Source organism: Zeus faber, assembly GCF_960531495.2.
Source record: "Zeus faber genome assembly, chromosome: 2".
Classification (NCBI taxonomy): domain Eukaryota; kingdom Metazoa; phylum Chordata; class Actinopteri; order Zeiformes; family Zeidae; genus Zeus; species Zeus faber.
Genome location: NC_137189.1, coordinates 14015072 through 14037375, shown reverse-complemented (window position 1 = coordinate 14037375; position 22304 = coordinate 14015072). Strand labels below are relative to the sequence as shown.

Genomic DNA, 22304 nt, shown 5'->3' with positions numbered 1-22304 from the left:
CCGGTGTGGAGGAGGGGTTTTTAAACTGTTCAAAGGTAAAGAAGGAGAGTTGGGTGGGGGGAGTGGAGCAAAGGAGAAATCCTCCATTAATGCAGCGGCAGCTCTGCCCCGTGCCAAACCAAAGTCACTGGATTCATCAAGCCACATACCACGCGTGACTTTAAAGAGAGACGCACAAATCTATCAGCCCTACACATCGACTTCAGCTGTGTGTGTGTGTGTGTGTGTGTGTGTGTGTGTGTGTGTAGTCATCTGTGCCTGCACTGTACGTTGGCATCTGGCACATGTCTCGCGCCCGAGAGCAGAGGAGCTGACAGGGACAGGCCCATTAGAATCAATTACACAGGTCACACAGACACACACGGGGCTTTCTGGCACACTTAACACATACACTTACAGTAAGGACGCCATAGGGTACATTAACACGTGCACAACACAGGTGCGCGCGCACACACACACACACACACACACACACACACACACACACACACACACACACACACACACACACACACACACACACACACACACACACACACACACACACACACACTTACTTTGAGGATGAAAGTCTCCTGTGTTCTCTTGTCCATGACCAAAAGAACCTGTGATGGAACAGTGCCATTAATTGCCAGACATGAACAGGCATTCGCAGCATTAGATGATGCGGTTGCTCCATCCTCCGTGCCAGTGTTTCTTAATGACTGGTCCAGGGACCACACCTTGGGTCACCAGGAGATAAATGTAGGCCGGCAAAAATTTGGAGGCAATGCAACCAATTCCAGATGCTAGAACATGGAGCAGGTCGAATATTATACATAGATATTGTAGACAAAGTGTTATATAGATATAGAGTAGACTATAGCAGTCATTCTCAACCTGTTCCCTATCAAGGACCCTCAATTTGATACGGATTAGGTCACCGACCTGATCTAAGATTTAATCTCCCGAATCTGAGAAAAAATGATTGTTAGATATGATTTAGTTTGAACTTCCATACCTGTCTGTAATATAGTTTGGGAGATAACCATGAATTTTTTATCAAAGCAGTCATTATTCTATATTCTCTAATGGTGCTAACAGTTTATAAATGAGATAACGGTGAAGCTGAACTATTAATCATTTTGCTAGGGACTCAATGGAATCTCTTGAAGGACCACTGGTCCTCTAGACCTATGGTTATGAACCAAGGGTCTGGAGTAATAAATATGTTGAGCATATTGACCATAAATGGAAATGTAAAAATGAGAGACGGTCCTTCTCAACTATCGTTTTGACATTTGACTGTACAACATTTTAACTTTGTAAAGAATTGCCGGAATGTTGTACAAAATAGAGACACTAATCTCCAAACCGGCCGAGCGCCACCCAGTTTCTCCATCTTAACATTAACTCCCTGGACTGGTCCCCTCCACCTTCCAGACATCTCAATTTCCTCCCTCCTTCAACTCCCCTCTTCTCTCGCTGACAACTTCATCTCTCTCAGCCTACCTCGGGGGAGAGCGCCGGCATATGTACCACTGCATGTGTGCGCCTGGCGAGGACAGCGCGTACCAACCGGTGCCTTGGTGCATGTGTATGTGTATGTGTATGTGTGTGTGTGTGTGTGTGTGATGTGTGTGTGTGTGCGCGCGCGCTCTCTCTCTCTCTCTCTCTCTCTCCGTGTGACCCTGGCCGGGCCCAAACAGGTGCGGGCTAAATGGATATGAATGGAGCTGTGAGTAAACAGAGTGGAAGTGCTAGCCAGGGTGCTAATATAATTAAGACACCAACATCAGGGGTGGGGGGGTTTGCGGAGGGGGGCAGCAGGGTGAGGAGCTATCTCCATCTGTCCCCTCCGTCCCCATTAAAAAGTGAAAGGAGGGTGAGGCGAGGGGAGGGGGCAGCTACACTGAGAGGTTCTGCCTTGGCTTTTGTAATGTGTGACAGTGCATTGTTGTCCCCTGTTGTTAACTTGTTCCTGACATGCTGCTGTTGTTGAATGTGTGTGTACGTGTACCTGAGAGTAACACATGTTGGTACTGTGTCAACATTATCCTTGGGATTTTGTGTGTGTGTGTGTGTGTGTGTGTGTGTGTGTGTGTGTGTGTGTGTGTCTGTCTGTGTGTGTAGGTTGAGCATCATTGATTCTATGTGGAGCGCTGCTCTTGGAGCTGCTTGCCAAATCATTTCATGGCTGAGTGGTGAAGTTACTTGGCGGGCAGCTGGCTGGAAGGATCGGCAACCTAAACTGACCTTGTGGCACCTATAACCCAGACTCAAACTGTCAGATATGGAGCCCTTACCAGGGAATCTATTTAGTTTTATTACTTCGGATAGAAAAATTAAAAGAAAGAGGGCCCAACAAATGAAAGGACGAAAGAAGGACAAACTACCAAGTGTTGTCCAGTGTTGTTCCACACTGTTATCACAAAGAACATAGACAGCTGCAGGGGTGGACGATATGGGAGATCTATATCCGCTGTGATATTTTTTACGTTTTCACGGATCACACATTTCACTGCATATATGTAGTATGACCATATGTATATGTATGTGACAAATAATCTCTTAAACTTGAACATATGACAATATTGACTATAAAACTAGCCCTAGATCCATTCCACACTTAGATGAAGCACTATTTATCAAGTCCTGGTTAAAAATAAACCAGGATCTCTCTCAGAGCAACAATTTCATTGTATAGTCAGCAAAGGGGCATCTTGTGATGCCAAATGATATTTTGACATTATATGATTATACATTATATTTCAATGTTTGAGAGGCACTCAAGAGAAAGAAGATAAATGATTGCACTTTTAAGGACTGGTATACCAATTTTTGTCAAAACAACGTTTAGGCAGAAATTACAATATTGAGCCATTTTAAACAGCTTTTTAATCACTTTAGTACAACTTAGACTCTTGGCCTAGAATGTTTATCCTCTCTGGTAACAATAGTGGAAGGATGTGCCCTGTGATCTACTGACCTTATCTATGATCCCCAGCACCCTGTAGGCTCTCAGCTCTTCAATGGGACTGTGTTTGCCCCTGCTGGTGGGCGGGCAGCACTGCGCCCCCATCGCCTAGGACGCAAGCAAACACATTTCAGTGGACCTTCCTGATACACCATTCATTGACTTTTTTATATATATATATATATATATATATATATAAGAAAACTGCTAAGGATTTGTGAATTCGCTCCTCCTCACCACCGTCTGTGTAGAGCCTTGACCCATGTCGCTTCTCAAATGCTGACTGGAGATCAGCTCTGCCCGCATCAGATATTCGGCTGTCTTCTTCTTCACGGCCTCTCGCCGTGTCGGGCTGGCCTCGCCTGAGAGGGGTGGGGGAGAGAGAGAAAGAAAGAAAGAGAGAGAGCATTTAAGGGAGAGCTACTGAATGTACACATCGAAAATTTAAAGTTTTCCCTACCAGGCAGTTCTAATGATTAAGGGAAGTATTTGTGCACTTTGCTCCATAATAAACACAATGTCATTCGGGGCTATTGAACAAAGACATGAGACATGATGTAGATCCGATATTTGGGAGTATGGGTTATTTAGGATACTGAGAAATTTATTTAAGATACTTTATTTGTTAAAATATTGTTCCCTCAAAACAATATCTAAAGAGAGGCGTTTCACAATATCATATTCTCCATCGCTTATTGCAACGCACCTTGCACCCCTTGTAGCAGCAGGTCCACACCGCTGCGGTAGTAGCAAAAGGCCGCCTGGTAGTCCTGCTCCGTCTCCTTTGTGACGGCCTGTCTAATGGTCTCGCTGGCTCTGTCCAGGTAGTCAGATTTCGCGTCTTTAGCGTTGGCCCCACTGCTTCTCTTCAAACTGCCGGAGAAGAGCAGCACTCTGCTGGGCCGGCCGGCCTCCAAGTTCGAGGTCAAAGAGCGGGGAGCCGGGGTGGGAGTCGGGCTCTGGTGTTCACGCAAGGAGGGCAGGAGTGGGCTGCAGCTGGCGCTGATGCTGCTGGCGCCCCCCTGTGGCTGGTTCGGGGAGGTGCAGCCTGATGCCATGCCATCGTCCAACTCGGCCAGAGAGTCAGAGTCCACGGCTAGGGAGGTCAGGTCACTGTCACTGGACGGTCCTCCATATTCAGAGGTGAAAGTCAAATCATCTGCTCCACTGATGTCTCTTTGGACTGCAAAAGGAGAAGTGTCAACTTTTAATTAACAAGTTAGATCAGGGTGTCTGCAGGTATTGGATAGTTACATTTAATTCAGTTTAAAAACACATTTTATTTAAATTCAAAACATATATTTGGGCAAATCATCACTCTTTTATTCAAGTCAGTATTGGAGGTAAAAATGGCTGGTAAGTATACTATACTTTTATAATATATTATGTTTGGTACTGGTAAGAGATAAGTATAAGGTAGAAATAATGCAGTTCATGAACTAGATGATTAAATGAACTGTTTTCATAAGAGTTTCCTTTAGATACGATATATTCCTTCACTGGAATAAACGGAACCATTCATTTTTATACACAGAACTTTCCACAGACAGGTTACAAAAAGTACAAGGATTTTCTTGGATTTCTTTTTTTTAAATTTTATAACATCAGAAATGGTGGCTGTGATGCAGAAGAACTTCGGTTTTGACACAAATAAATAAAAGGATAAAACAGTCTACAGATATTAAAGTGCAAACAGAGATGAACGTCCCCTTGGTCCCGCCCCTACCTTCAGAACTGCAGTCTGACAGGCTATCGGCCAGAAAGTCAGAAAAGGGTTCTGCCGGCCCGATGAGCTCGGAGCCGTCGTGGACCTCCCCTCCCTGAAACACATCAGACAGACTGACTGCAGACTGTGCGGGTGAAGCTTTGGTTTTTCTATTTGCCTGTAACTGTACCTTGAAGAAGTCCTGGATGTGTTGGCTGCTGTACAGAACAGGGATGTTAGCAGAGAACTGCAGCAGGTCCTCGGAGCACTGTCGCCGCTCCTCGATCACAGAGTCATCGAAACGACCTCCGAATGAATGCAAAAAACACAAAAATACCTAATCCATGCATATAAACAGATGGAAAACTCTAATACCAAAGCTGTGAAAATGACTAATACAGGTACATCTAATAAAATTAGAATATTTTTTGTCATTCATTTCAGAAAGTGAAACCCATATATTATATAGATTCATTACACATAGAGTGAACTATTTCAAGCCTTTATTTCTTGAAATGTTGGTGGTTGTGGCTATAGATAATGAAAACCCAAATTTCAGTGTCTCAGAAAATTTGAATATTGTGAAAAAGATACAATATTGGAAAGTCATGGTGTCACACCCTAATCAGCTAGTGAACTCAAAACGGATGCAAAGGTTTCCTGAGCCTTTAAATGGTCTCTCAGTCTGGGTCAGTAGGCTACACAATCATGGGGAAGACTGCTGACTTGACACATGTCCAGAAGACAGTCATTGACACTCTCCACAAGGAGGCTAAGCCACAAAAGGTCATTGCTAAAGAAGCTGGTTGTTCACAGAGCGCTGTATCCCAGCATATTCATAGAATGTTGAGTGGAAGAAAAAGTGCTCCAGCAAAAGGGATAACCGCAGCCTTGAGAGGACTGTCAAGCAAAATCCATTCAAGAATTTGGGGGAGCTTCACAAGAGGTGGACTGAGGCTGGAGTCAACGCATCAAGAGCCACTACGCAGACAAATCCTAGGCATGGGCTACAAATGTCGCATTCCTCGTGTCAAGCCACTCCTGAACCAGAGACAACGTCAGAAGCGTCTTACCTGGGCCGTGGAGAAAAAGAACTGGACTGTTGCTCAGTGGTCCAAAGTCCTCTTTTCAGATGAAAGTAAATTTTGCATGTCATTTGGAAATCAAGGTCCCAGAGTCTGGAGGAAACGTGGAGAGGCACAGAATCCACATTGCTTGAAGTCCAGTGTGAAGTTTCCACAGTCAGTGATGATTTGGGCTGCCATGTCATCTGCTGGTGTTGGCCCACTGTGTTTTCTGAAGTCCACAGTCAACACAGTCATCTACCAGGACATTTTAGAGCACTTCATGCTTCTTTCTGCTGACAAGCTTTATGGAGATGCTGATTTCATTTTCCAGCAGGACTTGGCACCTGCCCACATTGCTAGAGGTACCAAAAGCTGGTTCAATGACCATGGTGTTACTGTGCTTGATTGGCCAGCAAACTCTCCTGATCTGAACCCCATACGGAATCTATGGGGTATTGTCAAGAGGAAGATGAGAGACACCAGACCCAACAATGCAGATGACCTGAAGGCTGCTAACAAAGCAACCTGGTCTTCCGTTACACCTGAGCAGTGCCACAGGCTGATCGCCTCCATGCCACGCCGCACTGACGCAGTAATTCATGCCAAAGCAGGCCCAACCAAGTATTGAGTGCATAGAAATGAACATACTTTTCAGAAGCCTGACATTTCTGTTTAAAATATCCTTTTTTTTTATTGATCTTATGTAATATTCAAATTTTCTGAGATGCTGAATTTTGGGTTTTCATTATCTATAGCCAAAGTCATCAAAATTTCAAGAAATAAAGGCTTGAAATATTTCACTCTATGTGTAGTGAATCTATATAATATATGGGTTTCACTTTCTGAAATGAGTGACAAAAAACATAGAACTTTTTCATGATATTCTAATTTTATGAGATGTACCTGTATATGCCTCTGGGTGGCAGCGTTACAGCAGCTGATTCAAAAGAGCACAACTCCAGCTGAATCAGGCTTTTTGGTTTTATTAAATTACATTATACTTCTTGATAGTAATCAAGAATGTAAAATGCAAGAAGCCAGTGTTATTGTCCCAATATGGCCCTCGGTGTCATGCGTTGTAGGCCTAAATAAGTAATTTCTCTTACCAAAGACTTTGGCCTTGGCAAAGGGAGGGAAAAGCTCTGACTGGCTACAAAGGCTTTTGTGCAGTTGCCAGAGGTTGTGGTGAAGCTTCCGAAAATCACTATACCTCTTCCACACAGTTATCTAAAGGGAGAAAGAGAATGGAGAAAGAAATGAGAGAGATTAGTGGATAGAGAGATAATAATGTGCTACGCTCCGCAGTACAAGCTGTGAGTAAATAAACTAAATTCCTAAATTTAGTTTGCAACCTGGGTTATTATTGTTAATAAAAAATGACCTGAAATAAAATAAAAAAATAAAAATTTTGAAAAAATTAAAAAACTGGACTGCATCTAAATTTAGCTGAAATGATATAAAAACCTCAGGTGAATAATTTTAAATTTGATTCTTTTATTTCTCAAAAGCCATTGCAATTCAATGTATCTAACTTTCCCCCAGTATATCAGATGAAGTACCTACCTCCTTCTGTAATCCATCAACAACACCTATGTATTGTAACAGTGTGCTTGCCTCTACACAGTTAAGACACAAAAACTATTTAACATTCATTCTTAACCCTAGACTGATCTCAAACTAAATACATGAAAACAAAATATAATACCCCAGAAAAGCCATGGTTTCTGACTCCGGTTCTACAGTGCGAGCCTCTGAGACTGCTGACACAAAACTCGTTGCTAGGCCCACGGAAATCGGAATCACTGCAGCGTTTATGAAACGTGTGCCACTCAAACATGCTATGGTCTGCAAACAAATCACATCTGTATCATCACACGCTGCCTTTAAAAGATAGAAACACCAGCCTTACCGTCAGCCATTCCTCAGTTGCTAAATTATTTCGCTAGATCGCACAAAGAAGCAACACCCCTCAGGTTGCATGACAGATGGACCGTGGTACTAACCCGTCCAATCTACTTCCTGGCTCCATGGCGTCACGCAGAAGCCGAGGAGTCAACGTCGGGATATCGACCGAGCTCCAGAGTGAAGGACGTGGGCCAAAGATACCACTCCCAAACTGGAAGACCGCTCAGCAATACTCATTTAATACACACATAATCGGTAATTGAGATCACGCTCACTGCATTAAAGGCAAGTCCGGGCCCGGGCCCGCTTGCCTTTTCAGAGTGGGTCTGACTCTATTTTTCCTTTCGGTTTGTGTCCAAAATGAATAATAAGCAGCGTTACAATGTGCATTTGCACTTCGACGTTAGAGGAAATGTTGCAGTTACACGCTTCACTGAATGCTTTGTGATCAGATTTTTAAAAATGAATTATGAATGAAAGATAGCGTTGTAAGTTTAATACTAACTAATACTGTCACATATAAAATAAAACTATGAATTTATGTATATTTCCATTTATGTATTTGAAGATGAACATTTTTAAAAACCATGGAGTCTCAAAAGCCTGGTGTCTCATTCTGCAAGCATATTCCTTCGGCTATATTTCTTTTTATCGATCGGCTTTTTACTCTTTTATCGCACAGAGTGATCCCCATTTTCCTTAACCCTGGACTTCTTTCATATAGAATAGAAATGCCAAGAAAAATCAATAAAACCTCTTTTTTGTGTCAACACGAGAATGACAACCATCACATTACTGGTGGTTCCTGCCAGTAAATATCACTGCAACGAAAAATAAGCCATGAGAAGAAGATAAAGGCTGAATCGGCTTCTTACCTCCTGCACATCCTCTGGGTTCTTTCTGGAGATAATCTGTCGGGGAAGGAAGAGGAGAATGTTGATCGCCGTCTAAACATTTCGGAAAAGCTTGTTACTCGTCTGTACTGATATTAATCCAACAGTGAGCTCAACACCAACGGACAGTCCATGCCGTTCAGCACTCGGCCTGCATCGGCCATGTCGTTTGGGGAGAATAGGACTAAGGACGGAGCTCCGGCGCTGACAATGACTGCATTATAGAGAGACTTGTTGTTTAGTACGACAGCCCTGGATGTTGGACGAGGAGTCATCGCTGCACGTGAGTAAGCGGCGAAAAGAAACATCCTCTGACCCGTGAGGTCCAAAGAGGAATGTACTGTGGCACAATCATTGGTTTTTGACTTTTACGCCACTAGACTTCAAAGCAAATATCTTGACCTTTCGCTCAACTACATCTCTAATACACTCACATTACTTTAGGTTTTGTTTTTTAAAACCTGATTTATATTATCAAAATTATATCCCATAGAGAATACAAATAATCATATCCTAAAAAAAACACTATCCTATAGGATAGTAAAATAAATATAGACATTTATATGTATTTCAAAGTTGTACTTAGGATCTCATTGTACAAGTACTTTATACGTTCACTGAAGTAGAAATGTCAATAGTTTATTTTCACTTCTGCCATCATCGACAAATTGTACCTTCCTCCACTTGATGTAATTGATAACCCTGAGGGTTTATGGACGATGTAGTTCAATAAATACGCACAAAAATAAAAATAACTGGAAATAAAAACAACAATAATATAGTTGCTACCACTTTATTAAATCGACTTTGCAGTTTGACTCATGCTATCCTACAGTTGTTAGCAGTGGGCAGTCTAGTCATGAAAGGTTCGACTCCATTTTCAGATTCGGTGCCGGACGAGTCACTCAGTAAAATAAATAAAAAGAGTCGTTCGATTGTTTTCGGACTCTTTCGTCATTCGCTTCGGTTGGTTTATACACCGTGGAGAGCGAAGCGTCGGCTGCGAGTGGACTTATCCCAGGGAATGGATGATTTAATTCGGTGATAATGATTTATTCAGGCGGAGGAATCGAATAATTAGCGGATCCCGGATATTTTGCCGGAGTGACTGCGCGATTCGTTCGCGAGTCTCGCGTCGCTACACTCCGCTTGAAAGCATTGAGTCGGGTTAGCTAGCGCTAACGTTCGCTCGACATAGAACTACGACCGATGCATTTCAAATGGATGTCGTCGTGTTTAGTGATGGGTTGACCAGCTGAGCGGTCAGAGGAGGGCAGACTGCGGCGAGTATTACGACCACGGCGTCGGGTCAACACAGCCGCTCTCGTTAGCTAAACAGCTAGCGTTAGCGCCAGGCTTCATCTGTCCATCTCCTCTCCACTCACCCTTGCCGTGACTTTGTACACGGTGTAGCCCTTCTGGTGCTTTTTGGGGTCCGTGACGGTGTAAAAGCGAGCGAGCTCTCCTCTTTCCCGCTGCGATATCATTCTGATTGTGACATTGCCAGAAGCCACGAGCAGCGCCTCTCCTTGCTAACCCCTTTACGCATCCATTGCCCGCTGTCAAAACAGCGGAAGAACGGGGACGTGCGCGCCTGTGTGAGGACGATCCGTGCAACTACAAGTGTTAATCCCTCTTTAACCCTAAGAGAATCCCTAAGATTGTGTGAAATTAAAAAAAAAATCCCATTTTCGACACTTAATTTATCTGGAACTATGAGAAACAGCCATTCACTGAATTAGCGTTATACATGTCCCCTTTATGTATGCTTTTTTATATTGCTGGTGGCAGGGCCCGCAGGCGTGAAAGGCAGATTTTAACAAAGCAACGTCGCTGTTGACTGTGAACTGTTGACATGGATGAACATTATCCCCCCCCCCCCCCCCAAAAAAACAGCACTCTCGGATTTAAACAAACAAAAAACACCCCCAGACGGCAGGGTTTGGAGCAGGATGTTTGCTGGCGTCAAGTATTTATTTTAGTAATCGTGGGCAGTGGCGGTTGTGCGCCTGGTTAGTGCCCACTTCAGTTTCCAACCCTGCCCCCGCTCTTCATCACGCTACCGGACAATGATGCATCCATCCATGAAAAGCGCCGCTGCCACCTCCTCCTCAATGTATGTGACAAAAGAATCTCTTGAACTTGGAAGTTCAAGTTCAGTTGCCATGCGCGAAGCGCCATGGGAAGCACAGGCCTTTCCGTTCAATTCGGAAACCATTTGCTGTGTTTGAAGAAACGATCGCTCTGGACGCTCTGATCTCCTGCTTGCGCTCTAGGCTTTATATAGTGTTAGGGGGAAGTATGGCTCCAGTGCATCATCGAGCCATCATTTGATCTGCACAAAAAACCCTGAAGTCGAACGCCGCAATTCAGTACTGCATCGCTCGGTCTTTTTCACGTTTTCAGCAGAGATTTTCTAACATGTTTGAAAGAAATCGCTAAATTCACTTTACAGACTTTGATATTGGTGTTATTATTAAAGGGATACTCTCAAATTGTTTTTATTTCATACTTACCGGTGATGCAGATGATCAATAAACCGGACGTCAAATCAATCGAATCTTCACAGAGCATAGTAAACTCAAGCTGGACTGCTGTAAAGTTGCTGACGCTGGAAAGCACTGTCTAAATGCTCCAACCTCGACTTATTTAGGCAAACTCCATCATGACAGGGCAAGTGAAGTAGGAAAAGGGGAAAAGCAACTGAGGAGCTGAACATTCAATAATGACTGGAGTGGAGTGAAGGAAGATCAGCACCCACTGTCCAAACAAAGAGCCGTTTGAATTTGAGTTGGCTTTAGCTTTTTTCAGAAAAATTAAGGAAGTGGCGGACTGACATGTGAGATGTGATGTTGATGACGCATCAATGGCCAAAGTGGAATGGTGTTGAAACATGGTTTCATGGGAGTCAGATGATAAGGACCCCTGCTTCAAAACGACACCAACAAAAATAAGTTGAATTATTTTTAAAAGGGGATTCATTCTAATTTCTTGTATCTTCCTCATTGAAACAGATGGGAGCGGCCTTCTGTATTTCCGTAAACCACAAAATATCAAAGTGTCCAAATACCCATTGCATTGATTTCAATAAATTGAACACTGGTCGACTCATTGATCAGTGACCTTCATTAACTTTGTGATTTGAAAACATTTAAAAATCACATTAAGGAAGTATAACACATGTCACATGTAAATATAAGTGAGAGAATGTGTGTCTGAGCATCACTCCTAGTTTTGTCTATTTAATCATTGATTAGACAAGTGTAAGCAAAATGTAGACAGGATTATATTACACACCATCTATAGAATGTTATGTATAATCAGCATAATATCTTTTGTCAAGCTCAGTTAACTAAAAATGAATCAAATAATTGTGTTCATTCTAGAACATATTGTGCATAATCACCGGGTGGGTTGCATTGACATTCCACTGCATATATGTATGGAAGTATGTATATGTATGCGACGAATACACCCCTTGAATCCTGAAAATCTTGAATCTTGAATATGAGATAAGCGATGGTAAAAAAGTGAATCAAGTAAAAAAAAAAAGTCAAATCTTGTCTTAAAAAATATTTTCAATGTGATTTGCGAAAATCCTTGTTATACTGCATATTATGCAACTACTTCAGCAGCAGCAGCAGCAGCGCCCTTCCTGCCAGGATCACCAACCAGGACATGCTGGGTGTCCGTGCAGCCCGGTTGTTGGATGACGGCGGAGCGTTGCCGTTCCTACAACTGTAAGTAGGAGTTTCCCCGATATTCCTCATCACGCCCTTATGATTCAACGCATATTGACTCTGTCAAACAGCACAACAAACAAAACAATAAAGAAAAGGTGTATGATACAATACGAGTGACTGTGGTAAAAAAGCAAAAAATTAACTGATATAAAACTGCATTCAAGACATGAAAGAATAATATGAAATAAATGTAGAGTTTGGACACTTACATTGACATTGTTGACCACCTGAATTTGCGATGCATCCTTTAATGAGTTCTCATACTCGATAAGGTCATTGTTGTCCAACAGTGTGGTCACACTAGGGATTACATTCAAACATAAATTGAAAGGGAATCTTGTGTGGCAAAAAAAAAAAAAGGAACCTGAATTTGTAAAGTTCTAGTTAAACGTTGTGACAGGTCGCTTACTTTAAGCCAGTCGTGTCTGGATGGCTCCAACAAGAATTTATGTCGATGGCAGGGTAGTACAATATGAAGGCCAAGCACATCTCATCTGTCGTTGAAAGCCCCATCTATTAGACAGAATTAGTTAAATTAATACATAAAAATTAATACAAATTTAAAACTTTCATGTCACAGGTTTACAAGATGTCAACGATCCGGTCGTGTGTTCCACAATGGTAGCCGATACTGCCGGTTAAAGTCATACCACCAGGGAAAGACACGCTTTGTGACTCAATCGCAGAGCCCTGAAGCCCCACCCCCTACTGGCTCAGTTTATTCAAAGTTTGTTAATATTGCATGTGTTGCATGTCCAAATTGCACCAAATTCGACACTACACGTCCTTCGGTCCCCAGCAATACACCCGTCAATTGTGAAGTAGTCGGATGAACGTTTGTCAAGTAAACAAAGGACAAACATGAAGACAGACAGACAGACACAGATCTTCCTGCCTTTATAGTTATATCAGCCACAGGAAAGATACGATGAATCATGATTAAATCTAACCTTCATTACGTGTCAAGATATTGCACTTGCTGTCATTCTAAAAGGGATTTCAGTTTCTATATTATCACATCTGATACAATCAATTCACTTGTTTTGCAAGCTCTCACCTCAGTGAATGTGGTACGATTCATTGTATTATAGGTGCACTCCACTACAATATCATCGCCCTGTTGGAGAAGTTGTTGAGGGTGAATATATATCTATATAAATATATATTATTAAAAAATATATATATCGAAATTATTAAAAAATAACATTTATATTTATAGATAATTGCACATTGGGGGAACATTAGGCAGCCTTACAAAGGGAGCAACACAGTCTTACTGGTTTGATGGTCTTGAGTTTTCCCAGGTTCATCATCTGCTGGATTTCAAAATTGTAATTCTCATCAAAGCCTAAGAAATCCACCTGTTCCCCATTTCTAATACAGAGAAATATAAAAATTGTTATATGGATCGAAGGGATGAAATAATCAAAAAACAAGCAAAAGATGTCCACATAAAGAAAATCTCTGTCATTAAAGGCTAAGTAACTTTTTTTTGAAATAGCGACATTATATTAGAGAAAAAAAAAGGCCCATGGGGGTGCATCGTTAATTCATGAACCATGACCCACCTGAATAATCCAGCTCGGACTCTCCTCCCAGCCAAGTGAGTGTGTAGCAGCACTGCGAAGGCTTGAAGGTCCGGTACAGAGCTGTTAATAAGCTGCAATTGAAGGTAAATAAGATGTAAAATGCCCAGCAGAGTATGAGTTACACAACAGTAGTGCTTTTTTGTACTTTAACGTGTCCATCACTGATTTAGTGTTCAGGCTCACACACCGTTATTGCATTTCTCATCATTATACCCAAATTTAGCTGCGTTACTCCTCAGTTTTCAAAAAAAAATTAAATCCTGACTGGTGTGCTCTAACTTTACAGAATGTTTTAGACAGCCGTTTCCATAATATTCCACTTTGTGCCAAAATTTCCTCCAGAGATCTACAGTCAGAAAATAGTGCGCCAGAGAAAAATTGCTGTTTTGACAAACATTTCTCACTTGCGAAAGTGAGAAATGTTTACAAGCATGTGAACCTCTTAACCAAGTCAAAAGTCTCAAGTCATTTGGTCCAGGTCCCAAATAAGTCCCATGTCATTGTTACTTAGGCAAGTCAAGTCAGTGATGTCAAATCAAGTCAAGGCCCAAGTCCCTTTTTTTGTTTGATATTTTGTCAAAGTGCAACATTTTTAAAGCATTTTGAAAAACGTATAGCTTATTAAAGTTTCTATATTTGAGAAGATTTCACTTATAAAATAAATCAGTAATGAATAAAAATAAAGAACTTTTTGATAAATTCTTTTAAATTAAAAAGTCCCGAGTTCCACTGAACCCATCATAACTTCTGAAACAAATTAGTTAGTAGTGAGGGAGACTACCAGGCCCAACCAAAGTACAGTACCTTTTTGTTGGCCTTTCAAGATTTAAGTGGATGAAAGTGAACACAAAAAAAACATTTGAGTTATCGTGTCTCAAGTCACGAGTCTTTAACTTCCAAGTCTAAGTCGAGTCTCAGGTCATTTCTTTTCTGTCAAGTTGCAAATCATCAAAACAGCGTCTGGAGTCTGGGTCACAATGACTTGAGTCCACATCTCTGACAAGCACACACATACAACATATTATACACTAAAACACAAGACAAATTTCTCTTTTTACCCATGATGCAAAAATCGAATAAATCCAGTTGTACACACAAAGAGCCAGCACACTTTTCATCAATGAACTGCATACATTTGAAAACAGAGATGTATTGCACATCCCGTAAGCTTGGAACTGTTTGATGTTGGGTGGGATCTTGTAGCTTATCTTGTCTTTAATCATGACGCCTGTAGTCAGGACTCCCACGTTATGCGGCCGGAGTTGAGCTGTATAGTACATCCGCAGTCCTGAGCTGTCCGTCCTACCTGTAGTCAATTGTTAAGAGAGATACGGCCAACTGTGTCATTGTGGCCCAGAGCTTGTGTCATGTTATTTCATGAAGTCTGAGGGATCTTATATCCCTCAGACTTTTTCATCAAAGTATCACCGTTTTTTTCATCAAAGTATCACATGATTTACCTTCTATTTTGGCAGGGTTATTATAGTGGATTTCCAGCCTGTAGAATTTCTCGCTGTTTTCCCCTCCAATGGGAATGCCAGCATTTTCAGGAAGCTCAAAGGCCTACAATTGTTTGATTTTACTATATTGATGAATACAGAACGTACTGAAGTACAACGCTGAATAAATAGAAAAATCACAATCATCGACAGATGAAGTAAGAATTTAGTAAAATGTTGTTTTTTAGTTGTTGAGTGAATTTTTTCGCTCACCCCTGCGCCCACTCCCCATGCAGCAGTCACTCTGAAGCAGTGGTCTCCAATATTCCCGCTGAAGCACGGACCAACGTAGTCCTCGGTCACAAAGGGAGGGCAGCCGTATAGCAGAATGTGATGAACATGGTCCACGTTGTCGATTAGCGGCTCAATCTTGGTGGGAACAAAAAATGGGGACTTTAGGATGAAATGAGTGAAATGTAAAGCGTGATGGTATGAAGTACGCACATGAGAATATAGTAGGTGTTTTGTCTGAACCAGTCATATCAGTATGGTGTCCTTATCAGAGAACAAATAAAATACATTAATACATGAGTTAATACATGGTAGGGGACCTCCATGAGGTCTATAACTATTGCTTTGTTCAGATTATCTTCAAATTATTGACAATGGAAAATGTGAAAACAAAGCTGATGAACATGAATAATAGTTTAATAAAGAGATGATTACCCGATATACGTGATGAGTGTTATTTAATTTCGGCAACTTCATCACCCTGCAGTGGTAGTGGGTGTGTCTAGAAGGGATTGTGACCTGCAGTGAGAATAAATGAATACACAATTTTAAAAAAAGGATTAAGGATGTTAGACCTATATTCTTATGTTGACTTTAGTTTAGGATTAAGTCTCAATAGGCTCACCTAAAAATAATAAAACAGTGAGATGCATGGTCAGAAATGTATAAAAAAATGTTTGTGGTCATAAATCCTTGTGTTCATTTTAAGTAAATAGCGTGATGGCCAGGTATGATAATTCTTACATTGTCCATTGTGAAGTTGATGTAGCTGGTTCCTGGGAGGGTAGATTCGGGCATGTACTTGAGCAGGTTGACCTCTTTGGTGCCTCTGCGTGTGGAGTGGTACTTGATATCGTCTGTGATTCCATAGGCGTATATCAGCTTAATGGGCTCGGGCTAAAAAAACAAATCATAAATATGATTGAGATGTCTTTAAGTCTCTCCCACGCCTCTTCTGTGTCGCGTGGATGTCGGGTACAGTACCTGTGGAGTGGCAGACCGGGTTGGTGGTTCCCATTGTTAAAAAGGGGGACCGGAGGGTGTGCTCCAATTATAGGGGTATCACACTGCTCAGGCCCCCCGGGAAAGTTTACTCCAGGGCGCTGGAAAGGAGGCTCTGGCCGATTCTTGAACCTCAGATTCAGGAGGAGCAATGCGGATTCCGTCCTGGACATGGAACAGTGGACCAGCTCTTTACCCTTGCAGGATTGCTGGGGGGGTCATGGGAGTTTGCCCACCCAGTCTACATGTGTTTTGTGGACCTGGAGAAGGCTTTCGACCGTGTCCCTTGGGGGATCCTGTGGGGGGTACTGAGGGAGTATGGGGTACCGGGGCTGTTGGTACGGGCCTTGTACAACCAAAGTGAGAGCTGTGTTTGCATTCTCGGCACAAAGTCAAACACGTTCTCAGTGGGTGTTGGACTCCGCCAAGGTTGCCCCATGTCCCCGATTCTGTTTGTGATATTCATGGACAGGATCTCAAGGCGCAGCCAAGGTGAGGAGAGTCAGAATGGCATCTCTGCTTTTTGCAGATGTGGTTTTGTTGGCTTCATCAGACCGTGACCTCCAGCACGGACTGGGGCGGTTTGCAGCCGAGTGTGAAGCGGTCGGGATGAGAGTCAGCACCTCCAAGTCTGTGGCCATGGTTCTCTGCCGTAAACGGTGGTTTGCTCCCTCTGGGTTGGGAGCGAGTTGCTGCCCCAAGTGAAGGAGTTCAAGTATCTCGGGATCTTGTTCACGAGTGAGGGGAAAATGGAGCGTGAGATGGACAGGCGGATCGGTGCGGCGTCAGCAGTGATGCGGGCATTGTACCGGACCATTGTGGTGAAGAGGGAGCTGAGCCGGAAGACAACGCTCTCAATTTACCAGTCCATCTACGTCCCAACTCTCACCTATGGCCATGAGCTTTTGGTAGTGACTGAAAGAACGAGATCACAAATACAAGCAGCCAAAATAAGTTTCCTCTGTAGGGTGGCTGGACTCAGCCTTAGAGATAGGGTGAGGAGCTCAGACATCTGGGGGGAGCTCGGAGTAGAGCCGCTGCTCCTTTGCGTCGAAAGGAGCTAGTTGAGGTGATTGGGGCATCTGATCAGGATGCCTCCTGGGCGCCTTCCCTTGGAGGTTTTCCGGGCACGTCCAACAGGTAGGAGACCACGGGGTAGACCCAGAACGCGCTGGAGGGATTATATAGCGGCTGACCCAGCCCCGGATAAGTGGTGGAAAATGGATAAATGGATGGATGGATCAATGGATGGATCAATGGATGGATCGATTGATCGATCGATGTCTTTAAGTCGATGAGTAACTTAAGCAATGGGAAGACATGTATATGTGGTTTATGACAATGTTGTAACAAATATGTTTTGTTTCTTTATTCCTGAGAATTCAGCCTAATTTTCATCAGGATTAAAATAAATATTATACAGCATAATCTGTTGGCTCTGGCATTTTTTGTTTTGTTTTGCAATTGAGGTTACAAAGCTAGTTAATAGCTAGCAAATATATTATTGAGTGTCGTGCTCTGCAGAGACTCTGAAGGAATGTGCTGCATCATGCACCTGCTTGGCCTCAACAATCCACACTATTGGATGGTGTCTTGGAGATGAAACAACAGTTACGTTGCTGCTCCCAGTTCTTTATTCCCCGAAGCATATCAGTTTTCCAATGTCCTTTAACCCAGCATGTCTCCTGTTCTAGTAATTGTTGTTACAGCCCAAACCTGGGACCCGTTCCACGCCACAAACAAAGGGGCTCCAACAATAGAGAAACTTTGATTCAAGCAAAAAATTCAGGTGTTACTGTAGAAGACGAGAAGCGTATAAGGTTGCAAATAATGAACCATGTATAGAACCATAACCAAATACAGCAAAAACCAGCATAACCAGTAATTGACGCAGGCAGGATTGTCTTAAAATGTAGAATTTAAAATAAATTAGGCTGAGTTTATACCATGTGAAAACAGCCTCTACAGAAAAATCCTTATTTTTACTATACTTTTACTATACTAATTTACTTGCTTTTCTTGTGAATTAACAAAGTTCTATACTTCTATAACTGCTTCACATTGAATAAAAGCACATCTGCTTCTGGATATCTACATGTGTGAGAGGAAAAATTAACCATTAAAATAAAGAGTGAAATTATTCATGTAGTCAGGACTTCTTACAGTGATGTTGAAGTCCTCATTGTCGCACGACTGTATGGACCTCCGAAAGCTCATGGTGGTTTGACCGTCTGCCTCTTTCAGAGACAGCAAAGTATAGCTCTGTTCTTTGTCCACCGTCGGAAGGGAATTACCAGTGGCATGACGATCCTAATGGGCAAAAATAAAAGTTTAAAGCAATATACAAGTATTTTGAATATTTAAGATGATAAATTATTATTATTATTATTATGATATTTATGATATTTATAATATACTTATTATAAATATAAATACTAAGAGCTATTCCAGGATGCTTACTGTGAAGTAGGGTCCGCTGGGTCCAACTCCACCGATGACTATATCTGATCCTCGCATGCCTCCATTTGGGCTAAAGCCAAAGCTGACCCAGCCGGTCGTATTAATGCTCAATGTGAAGGTTATGTTTCCCTTAGACTCATCAAAGCCCCATTTTAGTGTGACCAAACGGCCTGGGTCCAGGTACTCCATGAAGGGCAGCTCAGACTCGTCCTGTGCTTTGGCTCCAGAAGGCCAGCAAAGGAACAGGCAAAACAAAGGAAGCCAAGGCTGCATAGTGTACCGGTGATACCCGCGCAGTCCTTCAGAGTGAGGGCAAATGTCCAAAAACCAAACAAAACACTCATACACAGACACACCCACATAGGAAGACAAGAGGCACTATCCACTCGCTTTCTGACAACATTTTCAGAAGATCCGGTTCTTGGTGAAGGATAAGAGGACTGGCGGTAAATGTTAATAATATAGCCCAATGCAATGTTACCAATGAAAGAGAAATTTCAAACATATTTGCTCCTATTATTGAATGAAAACCGAAGAGGCTGTTTTGCTTTCCATCTTTCTCTCGATTTAACTAAGTCTAAGTCCCAGCCCATGTTTGAGCAGGTGGGCTGAGAATTTGACCTTGATCATTAGTCCTCGGATTACGCCCTCTTTACTGACCTGAAGAAGAGTTGGGATCTGTCTGATATGTGATATGTGGAGGGAAGGCAAAGGTCGGAAAAGAACTGGAAAATGCACCGGAAAACAAATACGCCTGGAGTTGTATAGTAAGAAACACCTTCCACAGAATTACCATTTTGAACCTATGAACCTATATTTTCCCATTCAAGCATGGAGGTAAAAGGTAAAAGAACACAAAACACACGGACAAAAAACAAACAAAAACACGTGGACTTGAATCAGTGCCTTGCCACACTTCACAAATATTTATGATAAAATAAATCTAAATAAAAATGGATGAAGATGAACTGCAGGTCTCCACCAATACTGCTGTTTGCATCTAGCAGGTCACAGCCTGTCTAACGCAATGTCTCCCTTATTGCCCTCAACTTCGTCAAGATCTCCTTCCTCGACGTTGTCACGGTCGCCCTCCTCTTTACCGCTACCGTCGCCCACCACCTCGACGCCCCCGTCCTCGTCGCCCTGCTCCTCAACCTCCTCTCCAAGGCTCTCGTCGTCCAGGGCCTCGCCGGTGAAGAAGAGCACCGCTTGGGGAACGATCATCTCCCGGAAGAACTGGCCGATCTCAAAGTCTATGGCTAGTGCGATCTCCAAGTCCTCATCTGCCCGGTTCCCATCTGAATAAACTTTGATGGGGTCGAAGAAGTTGAAGAAGGAGTCGTTGGGGACCTCTTTAATGACGGTGCGGACAGTTCCGCTGCCCTTGTGCTTCTCTCTCTTCCTAACAGTTTTCACCGTAACATTATTTCCTTTGTGCCACTCTATCAGGCAGCCTTCGCAATCGATGATCTCTAATCCCTCGAAGGAGAAGGGGTCCGAGACGTCCGGCTCAGACTGCATCTTGTAGACCTTGGTGAGGACGGTGTTGTGAAAGAAACCGTTGGGCTCAAAGTGAAACTCAAGCGTGAAGCTCATTGGCTGTCCGGGCTCCGAAAACTTGACCTGGACGTCGTTCAGATGCTTCAGGATTGGCTCGTCGTGGACCTGAAGCAAGTCACTGAGCATGTATACAGTCTTGAAGACGGTGAGCCAAAACTCTGGGATGCCTTTGGCGTCTTCCTCCAATGTCTCTTCCAGTGGCTCCATCTCTTCGTCCCTGTCACCCTGCCACTGGCACTCTTCATCTGTGGGTTCCACTGTGCCGCTTACGATGTCTCTTCTCTTGTCAAAGAGCGGCCGGTAGAGAGCTGCATACTTCCTCTCCAGCTCGTGGACCTCCTTGTAGAAACTGGCTTCAATGCTGCCGCACCGGACCTGTAACCTCTTCAGTGCGTGCACTCGCCTCTTCACCGCACCAGGTTGCATGCTTTCCATGTCTGCTCTGTCCATCTTTACCCCTGATCCTTCGACTTGGGCTCTTGTTAGATTAGCGCCCTCTTCCTGCTCATCTTGCATCTGCAGTGAGAATGCCAAAATGTTTAGGTTTATGGGGCAGAGTTGTGACATCACAAAGACGTCACAATGTTGTTGCAGCTGTATTTTCCCACAGGACCCTATTTTCCCAATAAGAAACCTCTTGGGGCAAGATTTTGGCACAAAAAGTGGGATCTTGTGGTTAGTGGTTATAGTCACCAACATGGCGGGGCCGTGGACCTTTAACAGCATGCCTTTCGACAGGTTTTGACATACCCCTCACCCCACTGACGCTGGAAACTGAACAACACCCCAACTGACAAGTGCACACGCATGCGCACATGCACGCACACACACACACACACAATACAACCAATGCAATAACTGTGTAATAAACTATGCAATATTCTGTAAAAACGCTGTAATAAGTTTGTCTAACCCACCCATTAGTAGCCATGTCCATAGTATTACATAGTATACTTAATGTAAAATATTTTTGTTTTGTTAAGTTAATAAATATCCAACCATATTCATTCTTATATTTATACCCATTCAATACTCATACACTCCAATCCTTACTCCCACTTGGCCCGTTATAGCCTTTATGTACTTATTGTTTTTTTGTTTTTTTACTGTTTCTTTGCATAGATTTTCTATTCTGTTGTTTGTTCTATGGCTGTTTTTATTTTCAAACTCCAATGCACCAACTAAAAACCATGGCAGAATCCTTATACATGGCAATTGTACTCGGCCCAATAAACGCATTCTGATTCTGAAATGATGCTTTTAGGTTTTCTTTTTACATAAAATCTTTGTGACGCCAGCACGTTTCCTAACGTTAGCCTTGGTAGTTTCAACCGGACTTTGTAACTTTGTGTTTGTCCGCCACAGTAGAAGTCCACCCCCCCCCCCCCCCCCCCAGCCCCCCCGACGTAATACGTGCGTCACAAAACCAGAATACAGATCCAAAGCAGACGTTTAAAATGTATGATAACGTAATTATCAAACTGTATTCGTATATTAATTATTATATATCTATTTGTAAAAAAAACAACAACAGCAACAACGTTTTCACAACACAAGTAATTTTGGAGATGGAGATAGTGTTCATGTTTCTGCTTTTTGGCTTTTCAAAATGAATTATAATGAATATAGATTCGTATTCATTGATCCTTTTCAATTTGCATTTGTATTTATTTGTATTATATATTTGTGCGAAG

At 42.6% G+C, this 22304-nt stretch overlaps 3 protein-coding genes across 4 annotated transcripts in view; all 3 read right to left on the bottom strand.

The window, feature by feature from the left end:
- The window catches only part of rps6kc1 (ribosomal protein S6 kinase polypeptide 1), a 28980-nt gene extending 18916 nt beyond the window's left edge, over positions 1-10064 (bottom strand). For both annotated transcript variants that reach the window (XM_079996778.1, XM_079996779.1), the window contains exons 1-9: positions 9912-10064; positions 8509-8544; positions 6835-6955; positions 4852-4967; positions 4683-4776; positions 3663-4139; positions 3194-3318; positions 2969-3064; positions 558-605 (exon numbers count right to left, since the gene is read on the bottom strand). In XM_079996778.1, the coding sequence (XP_079852904.1) occupies positions 558-605; positions 2969-3064; positions 3194-3318; positions 3663-4139; positions 4683-4776; positions 4852-4967; positions 6835-6955; positions 8509-8544; positions 9912-10013 (1215 nt within the window). In that variant the 5' untranslated portion in view covers positions 10014-10064. The remainder of the gene's footprint in view (positions 1-557; positions 606-2968; positions 3065-3193; positions 3319-3662; positions 4140-4682; positions 4777-4851; positions 4968-6834; positions 6956-8508; positions 8545-9911) is intronic.
- A 2085-nt stretch (positions 10065-12149) lies between these two features.
- On the bottom strand, positions 12150-19323 carry moxd1l (monooxygenase, DBH-like 1, like; the record flags this gene model as incomplete). Its single annotated transcript, XM_080022953.1, has 12 exons — positions 12150-12326; positions 12479-12569; positions 12679-12782; positions 13327-13386; positions 13547-13643; positions 13838-13929; positions 14992-15164; positions 15319-15421; positions 15571-15726; positions 16333-16485; positions 18754-18900; positions 19051-19323. The coding sequence occupies 12 exons, from the start codon at positions 19321-19323 to the stop codon at positions 12150-12152; spliced, it is 1626 nt and encodes a 541-aa protein (XP_079879079.1).
- A 735-nt stretch (positions 19324-20058) lies between these two features.
- LOC307246902 (nucleosome assembly protein 1-like 4) lies at positions 20059-21045 on the bottom strand (the record flags this gene model as incomplete). The annotated part of the gene is made up of 1 exon (XM_080022942.1): positions 20059-21045. One exon carries the CDS (start codon positions 21043-21045, stop codon positions 20059-20061), a length of 987 nt encoding a protein of 328 aa, XP_079879068.1.
- Between the last annotated feature and the right edge of the window lie 1259 nt (positions 21046-22304).